Consider the following 26112-nt stretch of genomic DNA (forward strand, 5'->3'; position numbering starts at 1 on the left):
TTTTGTTATTATTCTACATGAAGTCTTTATGCTTGTTTTGACAGTTCTAAGATCCATCCCCCAGCATTGGATGGGTAGCGTTCTCTTTTAAGAAACAAATCTGAAGCAACATAAGCATTTAGTACTGCCACCCCAGCATTGTTCCGTCCATGGTTTTATGAAATGGGCCTCTTTATGACCTTAGAATGCATAATGTCCAAGAATAGAAGTGAGAAGATAATTCTTTCTAAACAATACGCTTTTAGAAAAGAAATGTTGGCAAACACAGCCTTATAAGTGCCAAACTTACAGAACCAATATGACTCTCCAAGGGGGGGGGGGTGTAAAGTAGGAAGGATATCCCAACCTTTCCTAATAAGTAGAGTTACAGAATTAAGATACCTAACAAGAACAGAGAACGTAAGGAAAAGAGAGTGGTGGAGAAAAAGGAGTTGCGCATGTGCACTCACCCCCTGTCATGGTAGCTTTATTTATACATTCTGGATTAGGAAATTTCCTAGTTCTAATCACATAAAGTTTCCTAAAACTGATCACATATTATGGAAAAGGACATAAAAGTAAAATAGAAGGCCAATGTTGAGCCCATAATAGGATCCGTGTCAACCAAATATAGAAACATAAGCTAAAATAGAAAGAAATCTCCTAATATAAAAGTTAAAGCCAAAGAAATAAAATAAATTAAATCTGGGCAGAATAAAATTAGATCTTAGCCACTATGGAGTGGAACCCACAGTGTTGTTACCACTGAAGTGGTAAATCACGCATGTCTTAACAAGTAGAATAATGTTAAAAATAAGAAGTATGTCCTAAACAACCCTGTGATCGTGGTTTTTAAAAAATCAGATGATACCCCATGCAAGAGCTGATTTGGGTCCAAAAGATGGTTCAACAATGAACCAAACCCAAAACCTGGCTGTGCATTACTTACTGTCAGGAGATATTGTTTGTATGTTCTCTTAAAGTCTCAATGGAAGCTGAAACATGTCAAGAATTTAGGATCCAATGACTTTTTCAGACGCTGATGGGTGGAAATAATGCCAGTTGTTAACAATGATAAGTTCTGGTTTTAAATTCGTTTTGTTTCTTATTGTATCCCATTGAAGCAGCTAGGGATTTAACTTTTTTTTCTGTGTGAGGTTATGTCTGAAGTCAGCATTAGAAATATGCTTGTCAATGGTACTGTTAAGTTCTATGTTGCCATATGGCTTTGTTCTGAAGTACTTTGGTCAAAAAACTCAAAACTAGATACTTCTTCATTACCAAAAGGAGCTTATCTTTGTATGGTTGGAAAATATTATTTTTACATAGTTTGGATGCTTTCCAGCTTCCTATAATGCACTATTAGTTGGTATATCTTAAAGATGTAAGGACCCATTGTATCTGAAAGGAGAACTGTAATTTCACATACCAAATGTTGAGTTAGCAAACTCAAAAGCATAAGTTGGTTGGTTTAAGAATACAATCCTTTGTGTCCTGCTCAATTTGTTAATGATTTTAGTTTGCTCCATTTGATGATGCTGAAGGGTTTGGGATTTATCTTTCCTGTAGTGCGCATTTTCTTTTATAGTTGTTAATTTGTATATGAGATTATGCCTGCTTTTTCTTTATTATGTTCTTTTATAGTTATAAACTATGTTCATCTTGGAAATTTAATCTTAAAGACTTCTTCAATAGCCCATAGAAGGTGATAACCTTTGTCCTACAATTTTAGTGCAAGGCGAAAAGGTCAATGTCTCCTCTAATCAAGGTTTTGATTTGTTTCCCAGTGGCAGTCAATGGTTATGGCATCCCCTATGTTAGAGACTGCTAATTTTTAAAATTTTATAGAAATTTGAGAATGTCATAGAGAGGGTATGTGTGAAATATCACTTCTTTTTCATTTGACAAGCTATTGAAGAGGCTTTACCAGGAAACCACTGAATTTTGGTATCTGGGTTTCACTTTGGGAGCATCTATGGTGTCTTCTTGTCAATGCGGCTCTAGCTTAGCTTGCAGATTATCCCATCTCTTCCTCTATACCATGGTTTTCTTTAGTTATTTTGGAGAAATTTGATTCATATTGTGATAATTTTATTTATTTGTGGTGCAGGATGGACAAGATTTGGACGATTCAAAGCAAAGCACTGGTGATATGACAGTCTTTGTGAGTACAATGCTAGTTTTTCTGTTTTCTTAAGATCAGAAAGAAATCTAAATCAACATTATATGATCATGAGTATTTTTCCAATTCAGATGGAGCTAGGGCACCTATTAGGAATGATTTACAGCCTAACATGCCTTATCTTTGGTTTTGAAGCTGTGCTTTGTCACATAACCTTGCACTTTGGTAGACCATCCTATTGATACTTTGGTTGGCATCTCATTTTGCCTTTTACATCTGCAACAGGACCATTAAAGTAATCCTGTTCAAGAAGCCCACCAAATTAAAAAACAAAAAAAAAAATTTAGCATGTCTTTCTGTTTATGTCAACGTTGTGTAGTGGCATATATTTTATTCTCTTGATATTTTGTGATCGGTAATTATTTGGGGTAGGGTGAAAAACGATTAAAGCCTAACTGCATCTTCCTATTATTTTTCTAGGTTCAAAACCTTCTCCAGCAGATGGTTAGCTTCTTATACACTTGCTTGAAATACTTTTTCATTTTGAACCTTGAATATTTATCTATTTAACCCATCTTAACTTCTGTTTTGCAGCAATCCCGGTTTCAGGCAATGTCAGAGTCTATTGTGTCAAAAAATATCCTTTGTCTGCAAGTAATTATGTCTTTATGGCAAGACATCTAGTAGGGTAGCACTTATATTAATGTGAGTGATGAATCATTTTTATCAACTGTTGCCACTGTTGTTGTGCTGTGTCACTCAACTTCTCATGGATGACCTTGTAAGTCAAAAGTCAGTTTCATGTAGCCTAACCAACCTGTCATCCTTAGCATTTGACAGTTTACTGTAATGCACTAGTTCAGGAAGGTTGGGTTGAAACTGCAGTTTTAATATTTGTCTGATGAGTCTGTTGGTCTTAATTGTCCATGTTTTAACTACCTGGATGATCTATAGTCCTTAGTGGTGGCTTCTCTCTCTCTCTCTCTCATTCTCTCTGGTTTCTTTAAAATTTAGTGGTGGCTTTTCTTTCTCTCATTCTCCCTAGATATTAGTTTTGCATTTTGTTGGGTATGTGCATAATCTTAAATGGGGTCTTCACTAAAATCCTGAGGTGATCTCACTGTAGTGGCCATCTTTGACTCAAAATAATGTGTCAACCCAAATTGAATAAACTTTGGTCCAGTCGCTTTCAGTATCCCATCTATGTTTGTCTTGGACTCATGTACTAGATGTAAATGCTCAACAAGGTTCTTGGCTTCTTTAACTGCCTTGCACTAGATGACATGGGCCAGCGGATAGATGATTTGGAGCTAAGCATCAATGAACTCAGAAACGAAATGGGAACTGAGGGCTCTCCTCGCCACTGGCTCCAACGAAAGCAAAGTCAGAAGACACAAATTCAGTGGATGGTACACCATGATATTATGTTTGATGTGTGAACAAAAGATTGGGTCTAGGCTTGAGTTAAAAATGGAGTTCTTTCTGTTACACTGAGATAAGTTTCTCCCTGCTTTCATGTTTGGTCATTCTCTGATGATTTGAAGGATATGAAGTACTAGTTAGAAGAGTATATTCAGCTTCTCTTAAATGTTCTAGTTTCCCTTCTTTCTTTTTTCTCTCATTTCCTTTAGGTTGAAGTGCCTGGTTGTCAATGTTACTTTTTAATGTGATGTCATTTATTTTGGATATATAAACACACGCGCCTGCTTCAAAAGTGGCATAACTTTTCCATGTCTTTACCTGTGATCTCATGTACGTGCATGGTTCTGTTGAAATTTTACTTCAGTGAAATTTAACTTGTAAAATATTGGAAACTTTTCAAGATGTTAAAATTTTCATTTTTGGATTAAATTTTTTTTTTAAATTTTTTGCCAAAACAAATGTTGCTGTTAGTACTGTTGTCTATGACAAATGCCTGGTTTTTATAGGTTGTTGGTTGCAACCTACTCTAAGCTGATTCCACTCTTCTGAGGAATATGCCCATTAGCTCTCTGTTGCTAGTGTCATATGAAGTATGAACTGTTTGTGAGGGCAAATCATCTAACATGGGTTTTACCCTCTGCTGAAAAAGAAAACATTTATGAAGGGGTTGAGAGGGGGATTACTTATGCCATTTACTTTTGAGGGAGTTGAGTCAATTACTTTTTCCCTAATTAGTTGCTTATCTCATTAAATCTGTCATGTGAAGTGTTACTCATAACTTATAAGGCATGTTGTACTATGTTGTCGTTTCTCATCATGCAAACCTTCATTGGAGAGGGTGAGAGAGATTGGGGCTTGAAGACCAGTTTGGAACATCATGTTTTCCAAAGTTTCTGGGAAGCTTGGGGTTTAGGACCAGCTTTTATCAAATTTCAGCCTACTTATTAGACTTGGATGGGAAAACCCTAACAAGCTATGGGTTCAGATTCTTGAGGTTAAATACTTCTTAACATCACACCCAATGGAACTGGTTTGTTGGATGGTTTGGTAAGGTGGATTGCTTAAATGTCTAGTAAATTCCTTGAATGGTCTTCGGATTCCACCATTTGTTACCCAAAGAAAAGGTTTACACAAGCGGGCTGAAAATAATAAAGGCTGCTAAGACCTGTTTCCCTTTGTGTTTCTTATGGGAGTATGATGTGAACTGAACTCCCTTGTATCACCTCCCCCTAGACTGAAAGCATTTGTTCCTCAGCAATGTATGAGTGACGTATAGCCCTCAATGTTCAGCATCACCCTCAGTTGAATAAAACCAACAAAAGGGTCTAGTCTTTGCGTTTAAGTTTCACTGATGGTCATATCTGGTGTTACTTTGAGGACACAAGCAATTGAGCCTATTTTCTTCAGATTTAGTAATGTGAAGAGAAAGACAGAAATTCTAGAATGTCTGCGTTAGGGTCAATCTTCTCTGATAAGTGGTGACATGAATGGAAGAATAAGGTTTGGCTTTACTTAAAAATGACAGTTCCTTCTATTATGCTGAGAAAATAATCTCTGCGTTTCTTGTCATTTTCTTATAGATTGAAAGGTGGAAAGTACCTGTTGGTAGAGTATATTTAACTTCTTCTAGCTTTTCTAGTCAAGCATGTAGGTGTGGTTGCCTGGAAGTTTAATGTACATTTTTCCTTGTAATCTTTCTCTCATTTCCGTTTTCATATACTTCCAAGCTACTTAAAAACCTTACAGCTGGCTGAAGCATTTAATTTTTAGACAAATATTGCCAAGATGTATTTAGTGAACTTTGCATTCACATGTGCAGCCTCATAATAAGATAATACAAATCATCTTTATCCCTACCCATTGATTTATGAATTAGTTACATTGATTTCCAACTGCCATATTGAACTGATTGTTTTTTCTGGGTACCCTTGGGAGTTGCAGTATTATCAGAAGCAATGGCCATAAAAAAGATAGCAGTTTCTAGGAAGAACAAAAAGAAAATATGGGAGATTGGTTTCATATTCATTGGGTCAAGTTCTTTCATAGATCATCTTTTTCTAGAAGCCAAAGTTTGTAGAAATTACTCTATGGATTTAGTGAAGGTAGGAGAAAATTAAACCTAACCCTTTGGGATTGGAGTTGTTGGATGGTTGGTAAGAGGTATCACATTATCTGGCAACATCTTTGAATACAATAACTGCATAGTTTGTTCATATTCTTATAATATTTAGAAGGCAATTAAATTATGTTCTGAATGTGCATGATATTGAATCAATTAGCTGTTGGTATACATTGATAAGCCTCAAAAAACTTTGTCGCTCAACCAACCCTTCACCTGATCTAGCTTGACGACTGATGATATTATTGGTCTCCATTTGATTTGTTGTTTTTAAATCTCGAGATTATTTTGGTCTTTTTCTTGGATTTTGCTTGTGCAGAAGCCTTTAGCATTGCGTCCTCTTTTACTACTTTAATAGCTAAGTGCTTGAGTTTCCATGTGGACGGGCACAATCTGCCACATCATCTGCTCAAGTGGCTGAAATAGACAGGCTACCTCACAGAATGAACTTGAAGGGTGTTTCGTGAAATAATTGGGATCAGAAAGGTGAATAAAGAGGTGGCCTGGCTACATCACACATTGCCTTTTGAGAATAAAAACAGGTTTCTTGGTGAATTTTGTGATGGGTCTACCAGTAAAGTAGTTATTCTATCCTCACACCAATCAACCAGAAAGGGATTGGTAAGAAGAAACCCAAAAATTCAACCTTAGAAGGAAATCCCAGTAAAACAAATTACTTGTTGCTTTGTTTCATTCACTTGGTAATTTGCTTTAATCACTACGTTAATAATGGAAAAAGTGACCAAGTAGATCACGATAAATTACGTCTTTATTAAGTAAGTTGGGGAGATTGGAAGTAGTAGATTTTTCAAAAATAATAAATAGGGCTCTTAATTACTTAGGATGTGATTTTTTTTTTCCGGTAATGAAGTAGTTTATTCATTGTGTGCAAAATGAGAGCTATCCAATGACCTAGGATTATGGGTATAAATGGATAATCGAAATCCGCTTTCAAATTTGTATCGGCATCCTAAAGCATCCGTTTAGGGGTATCCGAATCCATCTGATTACTAATATGGTGCGAATATGGTATACCCCTTTCTTACCAATTATTATCCGTCCGATAAAATAATCTAATTAAGTTACTTATTTATATTTATATTTTTTTTATTTTTATAAATTTTTTACCTATGATATGTGACTTTATTTTATATTTTCTATTAAAATAATTACCAAAGTTCTTAAATTCTTAAAATTCAAACCTAGCCCTCACAAATAAAATGGAAAAGATGTAAACAAGTACTTAAAAACTTGTATTCAATCTCTATTCATGTCCATTTAGAATAATTTACTTAAACAAATAACTATCCGATTATCATCGGAATCCGACTAAATCTGTCCGAAAATTGATAGATATGGTATTACCAAATCCGGTCCGTTAACACCCCTACCTAGGATGTGATTGGGATGTTGGGTAGGTGCTGAATTTCATTCATAAGGTCCCCTCTATACTTTTAATGTATGCTGGTCCAAGTCGATCTTTATTGGTGGTTTCTTTTGTTGGTACTAAATGTTTATTGGTTTGAATTGGATAGTTGTGTTCTTGTTCATAAATTATCTGTTGTCATAATATGGGATTTGAGACTCTAAAAGTATCGATCAGTATTGGGTGATTTTCCATCACAGGAAGAATATTTCGTGGGTCGTAGTAGACCATCGATGTATCCTAGGGTCAAGACATCAAAGGGGACCCCTCAATAATAATTGTGTAAGAAAATGTTTCCACTGATTCTATTTATGTGGAAGCTTTCGGCATTAGGGTTAAGCAAGAATCTTTGACATAGTGTCCCAATAATGTTTTAGATTAAAAAAAAAAAAAAAAAAAACTGTATGTGGTCATGGTTGTCCCAGTTCCATGAATGAAACTTGATTGTAGCATATGTTAAAAGAACTTTCTTTGTCTTTAACGCATGGTACCATTGATACCCCATTGAACCAAGAATTTTGATAGGCTTCATTCACTCTTCTTGGTAAGGGAATGAAAATATGAAAGATCATTAGGGTGCAAATGTTAATGAGGAAGGAACATGCTTCTTCCAGATCATCATTTAAACCTTGTCAAACATGGAACATGTTTCTTCCAGATCATCATATAAACCTTCTTTTGCCACTAGGGCATTGCAGAAAAAGGGAAATTAAACTCAAACCCCACAAGCACACTGTCCATGCCTACAAGTTTTGAGAACAGAATGGAATGTGTAATGGTTATTGCTTCCATTCCAACTTCCCTATTTCTTTGTGAATGCTGAAATGTGGAATCCATGGCCAATATCTTACTTTTGAAGGGTATTTCATCAAAAGATTTTTGGAGGTGAAGGTAATGAATTGGAGGTTTCCTTCCATCAGATGACAATACCCATTTTGCAAGTAACATTTTGCATTCAAACTGAGTAAGGTTTCCAATTCCATTGCATTTATCAGTTTCACGTGGGAGGTGGGATTCTCTCTGCTTCCATCCTAACATATTCTTTTCTTGCAGGGAGGGAGCGTTTCCAAATTGCAACTTCAAACATGAAATTTGAACTTTTAAAGCACCTGAGGAAATAAAACTCAAAAGCTCCACTTTTTCCACCTTCCCACATTCCCTCCTTAATTATTTTCCTCACCTGATTTCCTTTTCCTCGATTGAGCATTCAAGAGTAAAGAAGTGTGAAAATTTTGGAAATAATTCGAAGTTAGAGGGGGAAATAGTTCCATCTACATCTCAAGAAACAGGTGCAGAAGAAATTCTTAGAAGAACCAATAAAAATTAGTTATTTAGAGAACCAGAGAATCTAATACTGGTTTATACATGATCTTCAACATATGAATAACCGAAAACCCAGAATCCCAACACGGACCACATAGCAAATCTACACTCCCAACCCTTTTTTCTTTACCATGAAAGAGAAAACAAAGAAGAAGAAGAAGAAGAAGAAGAAGAAGAAGAAGAAAACTAACCTCCTCGGCATCGAGTAATGGCACTGCAACCACGGCTGTAAGGGTTGGCTTGAGCTCCACTTTTGCAATTGTAGTAAGAAGCACCTCGTTTCGAGCAAGGAACACTGTTGCGCTTCAGTGCCGCATAGCTTATATATCCACTGGTCGCCAAAATGCGCCTCTTTATCTCTGTGTCCATTTCGAACTCGTTGCCGGAGAAGCATTCCTCCATCGTTCCATCGCAGCTGGATCTCGCCGGAATCCAACCTATTTGGTAATCTCCGCTTCCATTCACTCTGGTGGTTGAGTACTCAAAGAAGCTCACCACCACCAAGATGGCTACCATCAACACAAGACCTGACCACTTCGCCATTGTTCTTAATCTTCTTCTCCAGTTGGATCTCTGTACTTCAAGCTTTTCTCCTCTCTCTTCCTCTTCTCTCTGTTCTGTTCTGTTCTGCTTGTCTGGGTTTCTCACTTTCTTGTACGAGCTGTTTCTTCAGGTAGAGGGAAGAGGGGAGATTCCAGTTTATAATATAAATGTTCTCAAACAATTTGACATTGATATCACGACTATTTACGAAAATGCCACTCCAGCTTCTCTATCTAATTCCATTAAACTATTAATTTCCGTCTTTCCTTTAAAATTAAAAAAACTTAGAAATGAAATGTTTTCTAAGCAATTAGCATTAGAAAACTCACAAATGAGTCAATGTCATAGATTGAGCCGACACTCATCACATTCTCATATGAAAATCATTTTCGTATGACCTTGGCTTTTGGGTGTAAAAAAAAAATATAGTCTATTTAGTATCTTGGGTTCAATCTATACATCTAAAATAGTGAAATTTGAATACCGTTAAACGACAACATATCTAAGAAGACAGTGTAAAATAAAGATATAAACACAGAGCTACTTTATAAATTAAAGAATCTTTTTGTTAGAGAAAAAGTTAAAAAAAATTTCCTTTTTTTCTTGGATCACAATAAAAAAGGCCATACCCTTAATTATTTTATGTTTTATTTTATTATATAAAGATTTTTTATTTTATTAAACAATGGGCAAGGACTAAAGACAGCTACCTTGATTGTTTTCTTTTCTCTTTGTTAATAAGAAACTAACTACCTTGAGGTTAGGGAAGTGAATGAGGATAGAAAATCTCCCATGATGCTAGTAGATTTGAATGAGATCATGTGTCCAGCCTTCCTTGTGTGGGTTGCATGGCCTTAAAAGCAATTAATAAAATGGCTCCAATTGATGAGAGAAAGAGAGATCTAGCTGTGTTAGTTACCAATATCTGTACAAGCTTGTGTCATTAGTCTACGTATTTGTTATTTGTTTAAATCATTATCTTGCTCTTTCTAGTTCCTAGCCCCCCCCCCCCCCCAAAAAAAAAAAAAAAAAAACCTAATTTGGTTTACACACTTTCATGAATATCCATGCTTGCATGGAGAACACTAAAAGAAAAGATATTTGATGAAATGAATTATTAATATTCTAACGTGAGTAACTCAAGGTGTCTAAATTACATTTTAATGATTTAAGGAATAGGAATTGATTAATCTGTCTAATATGTATAAGGTTAGTTTTTTAGACTAGTAAAGCAATTCCAAGCAGTTATAAATGCGTACTTCCCTCAGCCTTTTCGAATCCCTCAAGTATGGTATTTTTCCAAGTGAATTGCACTCCCATATCTTCAACCACTCAAGAGAATCCATCCCTTCGCCTACAAAAATGGAGACGCCAAACAAGCGCCTAAAATTTGATAATCCTTTTAATGATTTGCAGAATCCAATAAAACAATCCTTCGGGGAATCCAAGATTTTGTCAAAACCTGCATTTTCCCCCGGGCTCCCCCAACATGTTGTATTCAAGCTTCCTGATATCCTCACCCCATTCGAAATTGGAAAAGAAACACCCAAATTTAAGCTAGGTGGAAGACCCGATATGTATCGAATCAAATTGCAATTTTCAACCAACAGGCTAGTCAAACTTGGGGAAATATTTTGGATCTTTCTAAGTGAATTGCAGCTACTAAGCTTTAATCTACTCAAACTTCGGGGAAGACAAACCACATCGTCATTGCAACTCAAAGAAAGCGTTGTCAGGGATATCATCTTTTCCAGTTTATCTGATACCTTTCTTAGAGACCTACATCCAGATAGCTTGAGTGTTTTAAGGGATGCTCCCAACTCACAAATTTGAATTGGGAGATCCTTTAGACTCTCGCAGCCTTTCAAATCCAATTTGACCAATTTCTCAAGATCGCCAATAGATGTGTGGATTATAGTCAACTTATCACATCCCCTCAAAATCAATACCTCCAAAAGTCGATTTCTTGAAAGGTCAGGGGTACTACCTAGTTGACGACAACACTCGAGATTAAGAACTTCAAGATTTGATGCCAACTGCAAAACAATTTAAAAAGAAAATTATCTATTCATGTTTTAAAATGCTTGAAAAATACACAAATTGAACACACACATAGAGGAGGAGGAGAGAGAGAGAGACCTTGATATGGTTCCAACCCATCCACTTTTCAGTGAACTCACTATATGATAGATCAAGGATGACCAGTTTTTCTGGACAAAAGTTGGTTAGCACATATGACTCAGAGCATCCTTTCCAACTAAGCCATCTCAACTTTGAAAAAGAATTATTGCAATTTTCTACAATTTGTGCATGGTCAAGTCGGAGTAATCTTAGTTCAGTCATTGCATCAAGTCCCTCACCCATCAAAGGTATGCAGATTGGCATTTGCTTCAAGTCAATGGTGAGCCCTACACACTTATTTGTACCCTACGAAAGAAATGACTTTCAATTAAATGTTATATGAAAACTAAATTGTTTTAACAAGCACAAAAAAATGAAAAAAAGCCATCAAATAACTAATTGACAACCATGTCATGAAAAATTTCAATGGAGGTAGTGAATATGTACCTTCTTTTTCACAAGGACATCCAAGACTTCATCTTTAGACCATATTCGACTACGTTCCCTTGGTTTTGTATTCTCTTGACGAACAATATCCCTCCCAATTTCTCGAAGAATTTCATGCATTGCTATCTTATCATCGTCATCAATTGTTATCAAAGATTTTGCACAAAGAACATCAAGTCCTACCCAGATACGACAAACAAAATCTTTTTTCATTCCTATAAAAAAAACAAGCTATATCAAGGAACATTTGTTGCTCTGTATATTCTAGTTCATCGTAACTTATTTTCAAACGTGTTATAACATCATTATTGGGCACCTTTTGCAACCTCTTCAAGATCCTTTCCCATGTTGGTTTTTTCTTTGAAAATAGCAATGAACCTATAACTTTAAGAGCCAATGGAAGTCCTCCAGTAACTTCTACCATCGCTTTTGAAAGATCCAAATAACCTTCTTGGGGCTGATTCCTCTTAAACGCATAACAGCAAAAAAGCTCAAGAGAGTCATCAAAATGCATTAGATCAGGTGTATAAATCATAGCGTTTAGAGAAATTAAAAGCTGCTCATCCCTGCTAGTGATAATGATCTTGCTACCAATACCAAACCATTGTCCATCTCCAATTAAAGAGTCTACTTGAATATAATTATAGACATCATCAAGAACAACAAGAATTTTCTTATTGCGTAAACTTTCTCGGATCACTTTAATTCCAGTATCCACATCAGTGATATTTTGAATTCCATATTTTAGGATACTTGTTAAAAGTTTATTTTGTAGATAGTGAATCCCATGTTCCCAAGCATCCTTGCGAACATTTTCAATGAATGCATATGCTTCAAATTCATTAAGGATTTTATTGCAAACAACCCTAGCAATTGTTGTCTTTCCGATGCCTCCGAAGCCATGGATTCCCACAATTTTTGTATCCTCAGATTTAATATCTAGTAGTTCCAATATGGTTTCTATATGAGGTTCCATTCCAACAAGGCCGTCAGAAACATGCACGAGTCTCTTGTTTAATTTACTCGAGGCTGTTTTTATAATTTCTTTTACTAACTTCCCTTCATACCTGTATGATTCAAACAAAAATGATTAATGCATAGGATGATAATCATAGGATGATGAATGATGTATACAAAGAAAGGAACAGAAAGAATCTTCAACATGGAAGAAATCCACAAGTGAATCATCGAAACTGATGCATATTATTCAAGTTTTAGTTATTAAGCCACAAATAATTCCTGGGTACCTCTAATCTTAAAGGGTAATTTTCATCTGGACCCCCTGAGGTTTGGTCCATGTCACTTTTAGTCCAATTTAAGTTATCTTTTGCATATGGCTCCCCTGTGGTTTTAATAAATGATTATATAGGACAAGTTTAACAGAAACCGTTAGTTTAATAAATTTTGTGACAAAAATACCCTTGTGTCCTTTGAATTTTTTATTTTTATTTTAATCTATTAAAATAGATACTAAAATAAATAAATAAAAATCCTTACCAAACTATTTCCTTCCAAAAACCGAAGAGGTTGAAAACAAAACGGAATAAAGTTGCTTCTGCAAGTTTACAACCGAAGAAAGAAGACACTTTCAAATCCATCACATGACTCTTTTCATTGTTGGGTGTATCGACGCTCAAGTGCTCAACCCTCAAATTTATTTTTTTTCGGTAAACATCAACCCTCAAATTTTGGTGTGAGTGAGATTACCAAAATTTCTTGCTAGATTCAGCGATACCACAAAAATAAAGTGAATGCTTCATTCAAATATGAAATCTAAAAGCTGAGCACAAATCTGACGGATTTGAGATGAAACAAGCAATGATTCGATTTAATTGCATCCAGTATATATAAATTCTTTACTTAGTTTACAGAAAAAAGATGGAGAAATCAAGATCTAAGATAATCGAGATGAGAAATTAGAAGCAAAATACGATTAAGTAGGAGTTTCATATATTCGAAGATGTACAGAGAAAATCAATGTTCTTGAGGCCTTTGGCTTCGACAATTAGTACTTCCAGCATCCTTGAGGCATTTTCTATGATTTGCTTTTGAAACTCGAAAAGGTAGAAGATGCAGAAAGGACTGTTGAAGCCGAGAGTATGAAACGAATCCAACCTCTTCTCGTCTCGAAAAGGTTCAAAAGGACTGTCGAAGCCAAAAAGGTAGAAGATGCAGAAACGAATCGAACCTCTTCTCTTCTCGTCTCGAAAAGGTTCGAAAAGACTGTCGAAGCCGTAAGGTAGAAGATGCAGAAATGAATCGAACGTCTTCTCTTCTCGTCTCTTCTCATCTTTCTCATCTGTGTTTTTCTTCCCAGCCAAAGAGGAAAAACTTCTCATCTTTCTCATCTGTGTTTCTCTTCCCGGCCAAAGAGGAAAAACTGTGCGTAGGATATGAAGAGTCAAGTCTCAAGTGATGGACTTGAAGCAGACTGTTGGTCTTCTTCTTTCAGTTGTGAACTTGCAGAAGTAACAGTTCGTATTCCATTTTGTTTTAAAACTCTTCTGTTTTTGCAAGGGAAATAATTTGATAAGGATTTTGATTTATTTATTTTAATATCTATTTTAGTATATTAAAATTAAAATAAAAAATTCAAAGGACACAAGGGTATTTTTGTCACAAAATTTATTAAACTAACCGTTTCTGTTAAACTTGTCCTTATTTAATCATTTCTTAAAACCACAGGGGAGCCATATGCAAAAAGAAACTTAAATTGGACTAAAAGTGACATGGACCAAACCTTAGGGGGTCCAGATGAAAATTACCCAATCTTAAATTATTCTTCATTGATGCAGCCCCTGCCTCTCTTATATGTATTTATATATATGATTTGAAACAGAAAGAATGTTTTGCACTTACATGCCCTCCTTGTGATGCCATCCAACCAAATTTCCTATCTCTTTCAAAGCATCTCGCCACTTCTTCACTGTTTCCTCGTCGAAGTGCTTTGGGTGCTCCTCATCAAAGGCTTTCGCATATTCCCCAGTTTGTTCTCGCACAACTCTGGGTTCAATTTTGTAGAAAATGGGCAATACGGTCTGGTTGCTTTTTGCTCTGCATTCACACATCTCCTTAAGCTCATTGAGGCACCACTTGCTGGATGCGTAGTTCATCGAGAGAATGGGTATAGAGATTGTTGATCGCCGGATAGCTTCAAGTAGATTAGAAGCAATCTCTTCTCCCTTTATCAGTCCTTCATCATCTCTAAAAGTTCGAATTTTAGCCTCAACTAAAGCTCGGTAGAGGCGGTCCGCAAAACCATGACGAACGTCTTCGCCACGAAAGCTCAAGAACACTTCATAACTCGAAGCAGAAGAAGAGGCATGTTGAGAAGCTGAAGCCATTCTATGAAATTGATTGCTTGATTTTCTTGGAAATGTTAATTGGAAGGAGACGAACCAAGCTTAAATGGTCTTTGTGTTGTCTTGAGAGAGTTGTGGATGAAGACTCCAAAACCTGAAAATGGGACAGCTACTCACCGAACTTCAGATCTGATCTGAAGCACTGAAAAGGAAAAAGTGGATGAACAGCTAGTGATCGTTAATCCTGGAGCATAATAAAGCACCCGGCCATGCTTACTCTATATTTCTTGTTGACCACCCAAAGTGACTGGAGCATTCCCCAATGCTCTTTCATCAAATGAATCTTTTGATTTTTTTTAATTAAATTAATTATTTTCTATGAGATGATAATCTGGACAAGTTAAAAAAGAAATGTACAAGTAAAAGTAATATTATAGGCCGGGTAGTTTTTAAACTTTAATGAAAAGAGTGTCATTCCTGAATCTTGCTACAGTCCTGCAGTCAAGCAAAATATTCTCGGCCGTTGGATCAAAATCTCGATCGAAATTTCAGATCCAACGATTCAAAATTATGAACAGAATTGAAGCAATTTCCGTCATTAATATAGAATTTTCTTTTAAAGATTCAAGCACGGTGTGGCAAAAATGATTGTAATCCTCACCAAATCAGAGATTCTAATTTTCCTGTGAAGGTTTCTTTACCATCCTAAATCCAATAGTAATTATGAATCGAAACATAATAATTAAAGAATTCCCTCTAGTGAGTTTGTTCAATTTGTATATTAAAGAAAATTGATAATTACTATTGGCCCCCCTGTACTTTGATTTTATTACTATTGTATCCCCTGTACTTTTCAAAATTACTAATCCAACATTTAACTTTGTCTACAATTACTATTGCCCCCTACCGTTAAGTTCCGTTAGTTTACTGATGATGTGGCAACTTTATATTTTCTCAAAAACCCCCCAAAATACCTTTTATACTTATCTCATTACTTATTCTCAAAAAAAAACAAAAAAAAAAAAAACAAATAAAGAAAGAATGATTGGATAAAACTCAAAAAGAAACTGAAGAAGAAGGAAAATCAAATTCAACTCAAATTGGAAACTGAATATCACCTAAAATATTTTCAAAATAAATGAAGTTTATCGGATTTGGATTTTTCTCATTTCATTAATTCAAAATAAATGAAGTTTAGGGTAAAATTTACATTTAATCTGGTTTTTATAAATGAGATTGAATCATCTTTTGATTTCTTAATTTTAATGAAGGGCAAATTAGACATTACATATTCAAACTTAACGGCAACTTAACACCGTTATAAGGAAGGGGGGCAACAGTAATTCCGTAAATAACAGGGTTTTATTAGTAATAAAATCAAACTACAAGGGGACAACAGTAATTATCCCTAAAAAAAATGATAATAAAGATGATAATTCTAAGGGCTTCAAAACTATCAAATCCAATTTGAACCATAAGAGGAGTAGATGGTGGGTGATTTTTTAAATGGTAATAGATGATTCCAATAAAATTCTCTATTTCCAACACGTTAAAGGCTTTATGGAAGTTTTTGTTTGGTGATATGAGAAAGAAAAAAAGAAGGTAGTTGAAGGAGATTAACTTTTAGATATTTTTTGCTTAATTAACAGGAATCTAGCCGTCTAGGCCACAACTGATCTTTTATATGGACACTAGTACTCATTCTTAGGTTGTTTTTTATATGTATTATGTGTATACACAAGGGTTAAAACGTAAATTACTTCCAACTCTTTGAAAGTAATTGTAAACCCATTTGGTACATAACTTTGTCATATTGATCGAGAAATATAAATTAAAAATATACAAATAAAAAATGTAATCCTTAAAAGTAATGAAGAACATTGAGAAACACCATAGCATTCATGTGAATAGCGTTTCTATGATTGGAGCTGTCCATCCAACCTTCATCTTTCCTTGTGAGTTCCAGCTGTTCTATATTTATATTTTAATGTTTAAATATTTGTTAGGCTCAAATCCAAGAGTTCCAGCGGTTCCATATTCATTCTTTAATGTATAAAACTTTTATATGGTTCAAATTCAAGAGTTCCAGCTGTTCCATATTCATTCTTTAATGTGTGAAATATTTATTTGGTTCATTCTTTAATGTATAAAATATTTATTTGATTCAAATTCAACCATATTCATTCTTTAATGTGTGAAATATTTATTTGGTTCATTCTTTAATGTATAAAATATTTATTTGGTTTAAATTCAAGAGTTCCTAATTTTATTTTATTTTTGATCTGAGTTTTCATCGTGCTAGCTTGTGCTACCCACAATTACATTCTCAGGGTAGTTTTTATATTAATATAAAAATTAAATGTTTACTTATATATGCCGCAGAGATATTCATTTTTTAATGTGTAAATATATAAATATTTTTTTGGATCTGAAGTTCATCGGGTGCTAGCCACGATTACATCCTTAGGATAGCTTTTTATAATAACGCAGAAATTAAATGTTTACATATATATGCTGCCGAGTGGGTGCGAACCCACGAACTCCCCGTGGGTGGGCAGGTTTTTAACAGCTAGACAAACCCCTCATTGGTTGCAGCTTTACCAAAAAATAAAAATAAAAATCCAAAGCTTACTCAATGAGTTGCAGCTGTTTTATATTCATCCTTTAGGTTGCGTTTGTTTGCTGGAATAAAGGTGGGGTGGAAAAATTCTTTAAAAAAACAAATTTTTTTTACTTTTCTTACTTTTCTTAAAAGTGTATATTGTTTAGTTGTTTGGGGTGGGAGAGTAAGAGACAAGTTTCCTTGAATCAAGGAAATTTGTCTGGTGAGGTGGCAATCCAACTTTCTCACTCAAGGCTTTTTAAAATCCCACAAATTTGGTAGGATTTTATAAAAAAGTTTGGAAAAGTAAAAAATGAGACATACCATTATCAATTTTTCATAAAACCTTTTCATTTTCCTTTCTTTTCTTTCTCCGTCACCCACTACACATGGGGCCCACATGTTTTTTTTCCTACCCTTCCTTTACAAACAAACGCAGCCTTAAATTCCAGCATGATAAGACCCTTCTCATATAAATTAATGAGTTCCAGACTTCCAGCTGATTTATATTCATTCTTTAATATTGAAATATTAACCACCAACAACGTCTTCCTGACAATACCACTAGTCCACGTCTTTATTGAAAGGACATAAAACAATCAATTTCACTCAATGGCTATCCTATGTTAGACATATTTTTATATTTTTTTCTCCTGTTGTTTTTTTTTTTTCCAGTAGCTTTTGACTTTTTATCATCTTTCACCTTTGGGGGGAATTCTTCAATTATTAACTAGAAGAAAGAAATTTTAGGAATGGGAAACCAAACCCTCATAGGATACATTAAAGGGCCTAGGATCCCTGTTTTAATGATGAAATAAAGATGCTTTCAATAATTTTTGCCTAACTATGCTCTAATGGTAGATGAAATTCTGCTTCTGCAGCACCTTTTTTTCATTATTGAAAGTGTCCAACCTACAGTAGTACTTTTACTTGTTCGTTCTTTTTTGTCTATTGACTTTTTCTTTTACTATCTTTTCACTGTTGGAAGCATGCAACTAGTTAGGATTCTCATCTCACATATTCATTTTAAGGATAATAATCAATTATATTTACTATTTTGAAAAAAATTATGATTACCTTATTACTAATATCATCATTTAGCTTTATTACTTAACAACAAAAAGATATTTATAATTAATTTTTTTATAAAAATAATAAATATAATTAATTGTAGATCCAAATGGTCTATATGTGATTTATTCTTATTTTAAATGTTTAAATTACAATAATAAAAACTAAAAAATAATTACTTCAATAAAAAGCAAAAGATTCATTTAGCGAGTGGTGTATGCTGTAGAAGACAAGACCTTATCCACGGAACCGGATGATTAAACAAATCACCCAAAGTAACAAAATAAACCAAGGATCTTGTGCAATATAAATTGAAAGACAATCACAAAGCAAATAAACAACAAACCACCACAAGAATGAAAAAGAAATGCAAACAACACACAAGAATTTTACGTGGTTCACTAATCCGAAATATTCGAGATTAGCTACATCCACGGGGTGAGATTTCACTATTTTAAATCTTCAAAAATAATACAAGATTTGAGTGTGATACAATGTTACCTCAACCGGTCACATAAGCTCTCAAACCTCCTTAGAATACCCTTCCACCTTAAGCTCTTGAAGAAAACCCTTCAATCCAAGCTCAAGCTTCAATGGAGTTGCAATGGAGAAGAACACAAGAGAGAAGAAACCCTTTTCTTGCAAAACCACAATAAGAAGAAGACTAACAAAGCCAATCCCGTTTTTGGACAAAAACCACTTTAGAAGTCCCTAGAAACTCACTTTTTCTCTCTCCATTTACCTCTCCCAAGGCCCTCTTAATGATACCAAACACCTACCCATGTTTAACACTAAGTAGGACCCACCAAATTCAAATTTGAATTCAAACAAAGATAAAGTGATTTTCATCACTAAACCCAACAATCTCCACCTTGATGGAAATCACTTACTTGTCAAATCATTTTTCTTGAAACCAAGAGAAGATAGACTCCAATTCAACTTCTCTCCTTGGACAACCTTGGTAAGCATATCCGCCACATTCTCATTTGTTCCAACTTTTAACAATTGGATTCTTCCGTCTTCAATGACTTCTCGAATGTAATGATATTGTACCAATAAATGCTTTGTCCTCTTGTGATGTACCGGGTTCTTGGCCAAGTAAATTGCACTCATATTATCACAAAACAAACGCATTCCTTTTGATTCAATGCCAATCTCACCCATCAAACCTTGAAGCCACACCGCTTCTTTACAAGCTTCGGTTGCCGCCATGTATTCCGCTTCGGTAGTTGATAATGCCACCGTTGCTTGAAGCTTAGACATCCAACTTATTGGACCATTTCCATACTTGAAAACATACCCCATTGTAGATCGCCCCTTATCACGATCATCACAATAACTAGCATCCACATAGCCTTGAACTTGCTCTCCACCTTTGCTAAATGTGATAGAGTAGTCACTTGTGTCTCTCAAATATCTAAGCACCCATTTTGCCACCTCCCAATGCTTCTTTCCGAGATTTGCCATAAACCTACTCAACACACCAACCGCATGAGCAATATCCGGCCTAGTGCACACCATTAGAAACATCAAGCTCCCAACTAAACTTGCATAAGGGTATCTTGACATCTTGGTCTTTTCATCTTCCGTATTTGGGCTATCATTGGAAGATAATTTGAAATGTGATCCCAATAGAGTTGAAACCGCCTTTTCTTTACACTTGCCAAACTTCTCAAGAATTTTCTTCACAAAAGACTTTTGTGAAATTGATAAAGTCTGATTCATTCTATTTCTTTGAATCTCAACTCCAAGAATTTGTTTGGCTTGACCAAGATCCTTCATTTCAAACCTCTTGCTCAAACACCCTTTGAGCTCTTCAATTTTAGCTTTATCCTTGGACACCAAAAGCATGTCATCCACATATAAAACTAAAATCACATATGAACCATCATCAAAGAACTTAATGTATAAACAATGGTCATATTCACTTCTTTTGTAACCAAGACTTAAAATAAAGGAGTCAAAAGTTTTGTACCATTGTCTTGAAGCTTGTTTAAGTCCATATAAGGACTTCCTCAACTTGCACACGAGCTTCCCTTTGCCTTTCTCAACAAATCCTTCCGGTTGCCTCATGTACACCTCTTCAAGAAGATCACCATGTAAAAACGTTGTTTTTACATCCATTTGTTCAAGCTCCATGTCATGTATAGCAACAAGTCCAAGCATCAATCTAATAGTCACCAACTTCACAACCGGGGAAAAGACTTCAAAGAAATCAATACCTTCCTTTTGTGCAAAGCCTTGGGCAACAAGCCTTGCTCTATACCTTTCCACCTTGCCATCCACCCCTCTCTTGAGTTTGTACACCCATTTACAACCAATGGCTTTTCTTCCCTTTGGCAAATCCACCAAATCCCATGTCTTGTTCTTTTGAAGTGCTTGAAACTCTTCATTCATTGCATCCTTCCAATGCTTTGCATCATCCGCATTGATGGCATCAAGAAATGTACTTGGTTCTTCATTTAAAGCCACCAAAGCTCTAAGAGTATTTGGATCAACACAATCCTTGTACCTTTTCGGCAAACGAGTTTGTCTTATTGGCCTTCCTCCCAAAGGTACCACAATTTCTTCTTCAACACCAACCGGTGTCTCTTCTTGAATTTCTCCTTGTACATCTTGATTATCAAGATCTATAACATCTTCATCATGAGCATCCTCATTTGAAGAACTTGTAGGTTGCATGTGAAATTCATGGGTATCCTCAACAATTGATTTTTCTTCATCACATTTCTTTTCCACCCTCTTAATCAACATAGAGGATTCATCAAAATGTACATCACGACTTATGATGATCTTATGGGTACTTGGATCCCATAACCGATACCCCTTCACATTCTTAGCATATCCTACAAAAACGCACTTCTTGGATTTTGGATCAAGTTTGCTCCTTTGACAACTTGGAATCAAAGCATATGCATCACATCCAAAAATTTTCAAATCCGAATAATCACAAGGAGTTCCATGCCATACCTCATTTGGAGTCTTTCCACCCAAAGTCATTAAAGGAGACCTATTCACAAGATAACATGCCGTCAACACCGCTTCGGCCCACAATTCTTTCTCCAAGTTTGCATTGCTAAGCATAGCCCGAACCCTCTCCATCAATGTTCTATTTATGCGTTCCGCCACTCCATTTTGTTGTGGAGTATGCACAACCGTATGATGCCATACAATTCCTACTTCCTTGCAAAAATTACCAAATTCATTCTTTGCATATTCCATTCCATTATCCGTCCTCAAAACTTTGATGCTCCTACCGGTTGTTTTCTCCACCTCAACCTTGAAGTTCTTGAATGCCATTAACACATCACTCTTTGACTTGAGAATTGTCACCCATATTTCCTTGAAAAATCATCAATGAAAGTAACAAAGTATTGAGCACCACCATAAGACATATCCGGTGATGGACCCCAAACATCCGAGTGAATATAATCAACAATCCCTTTACTTGTGTGCATACCCGCTTTAAAAGCCCTTCTATGATGCTTCCCATAGACACAATGCTCACAAAATTCTTTCTCTAAAAAGTTCAGATTTGGGATAAGTTTCTTTTCCATCAAAACTTTCATACCTTTTTCACTCATGTGCCCAAGTCTTCGATGCCACAACCTAAGAGAAACATCTCCTTTGTCAACCACCACATTTGCAACATCATCAACAATGGAACTACCCAACAACTTATACAAGAGACCAACCCGGATTCCCTTCATGATAACAAGAGCACCTCTTGACACTTTGAGTACTCCATCTCCTCCAGAAAATTTACAACCTTCCTTCTCCAAAGTTGATAAAGAAATCAAACCTTTTGTCATATCCGGAACATGTCTAACATTTTCAAGTGTGCGAACAATACCATCAAACATCTTCAAGTGTACCGATCCAATGCCAAGTGTTCTACTAGATGAGTTATTCCCCATTTTCACCAATCCTCCTTCACATGGCTCATATGTGCTAAACCAAGATTTGTGTGGGCACATATGATGTGTAGCACCGGTGTCAAGAACCCAATTTTGGTGAAATTTCGAATTGCAACCCACTATCAACACTTCATCTTCGATAACACTAGATGTGGTAGCCACAACTTGATTTGCCTCCTTAGAATGTTCACCAACAATCTCTTTACCTTTTTCATTTCCCGAATTAAAACCATTTTTCTTTCTTTTGAAACAATTCTTTTTAAGATGTCCACTCTCTCCACAAAACCAACAATTGTACTTGCCATCATGCCCCTTGGATTTAGAACGATGTCTTGACTTGCTTCTTGAAGAACCCTTTGAAGAATCATGACGTTCTTTGCTTCTACCCCTTGTCATATTAGCTTCCGAACCCACCTCCATAGAACTTCCCAACGAAGCCTTTTTCCGGAGTTCATCGGCAAGTAATGTACTACAAACCGAATCAAAGTCAAGAAAATCCCCCTTACTACAACATAGGGTTGTTACTAAATGATCATAAGATTTCGGTAGAGTGTAAAGTAAAATCACCGCCTTGTCTTCATCCTTCATCTTTTCTTCAACACTTTCCAATTGACAAAGTATATTGTTGAACTCATTCAAATGATTAGAAATATTTGAACCATCCTTCATTCTTAAAGAAAATAATTTTCTCTTCAAGAAAATTCTATTTGTGAGAGACTTTGTTTGGTAGATGCTTTCCAACTTTGACCACAAATCCGCCGCCGATTTTTCATGTGCAATATTAAATAAAACTTCATTGGACAACCTCAACCGAATAGTGGACATGGCTTTGAGATCCATCTCTTCCCAATCATCATCTTTCATTCCCTCCGATTTCTTATCTTTTCCCAACAATGCTTTGTGACAACCATTTTGAATCAACAAATCTTTCATCTTCATTTTCCATAATTCAAAATTTGTCTTTCCATCAAATGGCTCCACCCTAAATGTATGAGCACTCATTGTCTTCAAAATAAATGCACAAAACCTATGCTCTGATACCAATTGTAGAAGACAAGACCTTATCCACGGAACCGGATGATTAAACAAATCACCCAAAGTAACAAAATAAACCAAGGATCTTGTGCAATATAAATTGAAAGACAATCACAAAGCAAATAAACAACAAACCACCACAAGAATGAAAAAGAAATGCAAACAACACACAAGAATTTTACGTGGTTCACTAATCCGAAATATTCGAGATTAGCTACATCCACGGGGTGGGATTTCACTATTTTAAATCTTCAAAAATAATACAAGATTTGAGTGTGATACAATGTTACCTCAACCGGTCACATAAGCTCTCAAACCTCCTTAGAATACCCTTCCACCTTAAGCTCTTGAAGAAAACCCTTCAATCCAAGCTCAAGCTTCAATGGAGTTGCAATGGAGAAGAACACAAGAGAGAAGAAACCCTTTTCTTGCAAAACCACAAGAAGAAGAAGACTAACAAAGCCAATCCCGTTTTTGGACAAAAACTACTTTAGAAGTCCCTAGAAACTCACTTTTTCTCTCTCCATTTACCTCTCCCAAGGCCCTCTTAATGATACCAAACACCTACCCATGTTTAACACTAAGTGGGACCCACCAAATTCAAATTTGAATTCAAACAAAGATAAAGTGATTTTCATCACTAAACCCAACATATGCCCAATCAGAAGTAAAAACTAAGCAGTAACCAAACACTTAAATTAAGTTTTCTAGGGAAATAAATTTAACTTTAGATCAATATTTACTTGCATTTCCCTTAAAATCATTTAAACTCTTCATTGTTGTGGGCTCTGCTCCTCTTCTCGGAAGAAATATCACAAAGGGTGTTCAATAAATTCTGCAAATCTAATCCAAAGACCAAGATAAAATTTCTCTTTTTATCCTAAGTAAAATCGCATGATCGAAATAAAACCCAAACCCAATCTATCCTAAGTAAAACTGCATGATCGAAATAAAACCCAAACCTAATTCACGTTCCCTCTTCCGTTTTAGCTCTCTTAAAAACTTACAAGAAACATATTGTGGAGGAATTGCATATAGGAATTTTTTGGTTGCTTTGTCCATGCCCTGCCGCATGACTATTGGCTTGCATCATATTTCTCAATTTTCCATTTGTTCTCTCTCGATAAAGACCAATTCTTCTAAGTATCACATTTGTGTGAAAGAGAGAGGCTTCTGAATCCGATATGTTTGTTTGGTAGTTGAGTTAAACCCATTTTGATAATTCTTCCATTAAAAAGAGGAGGAATATGACAGTCGCTTGCATCTGTTTTTCACAGTCTACTCTTCACTTGTTGGTCTGTGGAAGAAGACTAAGGCTGTGTTTGTTTGCTGAAATAAAAGTGGGGTGGGAAAATTCTTAAAAACAGTGTAGATTTTTTACTTTTCCTTTAAATCCCAAAATGGTAGATTGTTTGGTTGGTGGGAAAGTGGAAAACAAGTTTCCTTGAATCAAGCAAACTTGTCTATTGATGTGGCAGCCCAACTTTCCCACCCCATGCCATTTTAAAACCTCACATATTTTGTGGGACTTTGTGGGAAAATTGAGAAAAGTAAAAAGTGAGACCCACCCTATCACTTTTCCACAAAACCCTTTCATTTCCTTTCCTTCTCCCTCACCCCACTACACTAATAGGACTAACACGTGTCATATAGAGACCGTGTGATGAAAATCATATATTGTAATCCTATATATACCCCTGTTGTATCTTATCATTCATTCAATCCAATATATTCAGTTTCTATATTCTAATATGGTATCAGGCTTTCCAGCGATTGACTTCTCCTATACGAAATTACCTTTTTCCTAAACTTTCTTTCTTGAACCTTCTTTCTTGTTTTGTTCAGTTTGTTTTTGGGAAAGTTCCAGCGATGAAGACTTTGTTTCTTCTTTCTGGTTTTAGATTCTTGCTTTCTGCGTTTTCTGTTGAAGGCAGCAACTGATCTACTAGATGAAGCATTTTGGTTTCATTTGCAGTTAGTGTCTTGATCTCTGTTCTTCAGACTTGCTCTCTGCGTTCAGATCTTTGTTTTCAACTCTGTGTTTCCTGCTATAGGTTGAAGGAGATCTCACTTTCTGGTGTCGATTTCTTCAACAATCATCATTTCTGTGCTAATGGCTTCCTCTTCTTACCCTTATCCAAGCAACCTAAATGTGACAAACTTTGTCACTATTCGGTTAACCGCTGATAATTACTTGTTATGGCACACTCAGATCTTATCCCTCATCGAAAGTCAAGATTTAGATGGATTTCTTACCGGGCAGTGTTCAGCACTGAGGCGGTTATCCAAAATTATGCAGGTGAAGTTGTGCCTAATCCTTGTTATCTTTCATGGTTAAAGACGGATCGTCTCGTTAGAGCATGGATCACTGGAACTCTTTCTGAGAATATTCTTGCTCTTGCTGTTGGAGCCCAGTCGTCGTTCGATTTATGGAAATTGCTGTCTGATGCATTTTCTCAATGTTCTGAGGCTCGCGAATTTGAATTGTTATCCCGATTGTACTTTCTCAAGAAGAAAGACTCTATTTCTTTGAATGATTTTCTCATTCAGTTTAAAACCATCTGCGATAAATTAGCGAAGAATTGGAAAACCAGTTGAAGATCAACGCAAGGTGTTCCTTCTTTTGACAAATTTAGGTCCGGCGTATGAGGCGTTTGCAACCACCATGCTCAAGCCACCGGTT

The 26112-nt window shown here is 35.7% G+C and overlaps 1 protein-coding gene and 2 pseudogenes across 2 annotated transcripts; 1 reads left to right on the top strand and 2 right to left on the bottom strand.

Annotated features, from left to right (window-relative positions):
* The first annotated feature begins 1139 nt into the window (after window positions 1-1139).
* LOC149023303 (heat shock factor-binding protein-like) lies at window positions 1140-3912 on the top strand (annotated as a pseudogene). Its single transcript, XR_016171401.1, has 5 exons — window positions 1140-1217; window positions 2090-2143; window positions 2582-2605; window positions 2696-2738; window positions 3377-3912. The product of XR_016171401.1 is annotated as a heat shock factor-binding protein-like (transcript).
* Window positions 3913-7752: 3840 nt separating this feature from the next.
* LOC149023304 (protein RALF-like 33 pseudogene) lies at window positions 7753-8934 on the bottom strand (annotated as a pseudogene).
* Window positions 8935-10157: 1223 nt separating this feature from the next.
* Window positions 10158-14846, bottom strand: LOC149023305 (disease resistance protein L6-like). The gene is made up of 5 exons (XM_089142729.1): window positions 14362-14846; window positions 11794-12569; window positions 11503-11681; window positions 11074-11361; window positions 10158-10970 (listed from the first exon to the last, which is right to left on the bottom strand). Exons 1-5 carry the CDS (start codon window positions 14844-14846, stop codon window positions 10158-10160), a joined length of 2541 nt encoding a protein of 846 aa, XP_088998855.1.
* Window positions 14847-26112: the final 11266 nt, after the last annotated feature.

Source organism: Hakea prostrata, chromosome 2 (genome assembly GCF_041222555.1).
Source record: "Hakea prostrata isolate BN-2017 chromosome 2, UWA_Hpros_2, whole genome shotgun sequence".
NCBI classification, from domain to species: domain Eukaryota; kingdom Viridiplantae; phylum Streptophyta; class Magnoliopsida; order Proteales; family Proteaceae; genus Hakea; species Hakea prostrata.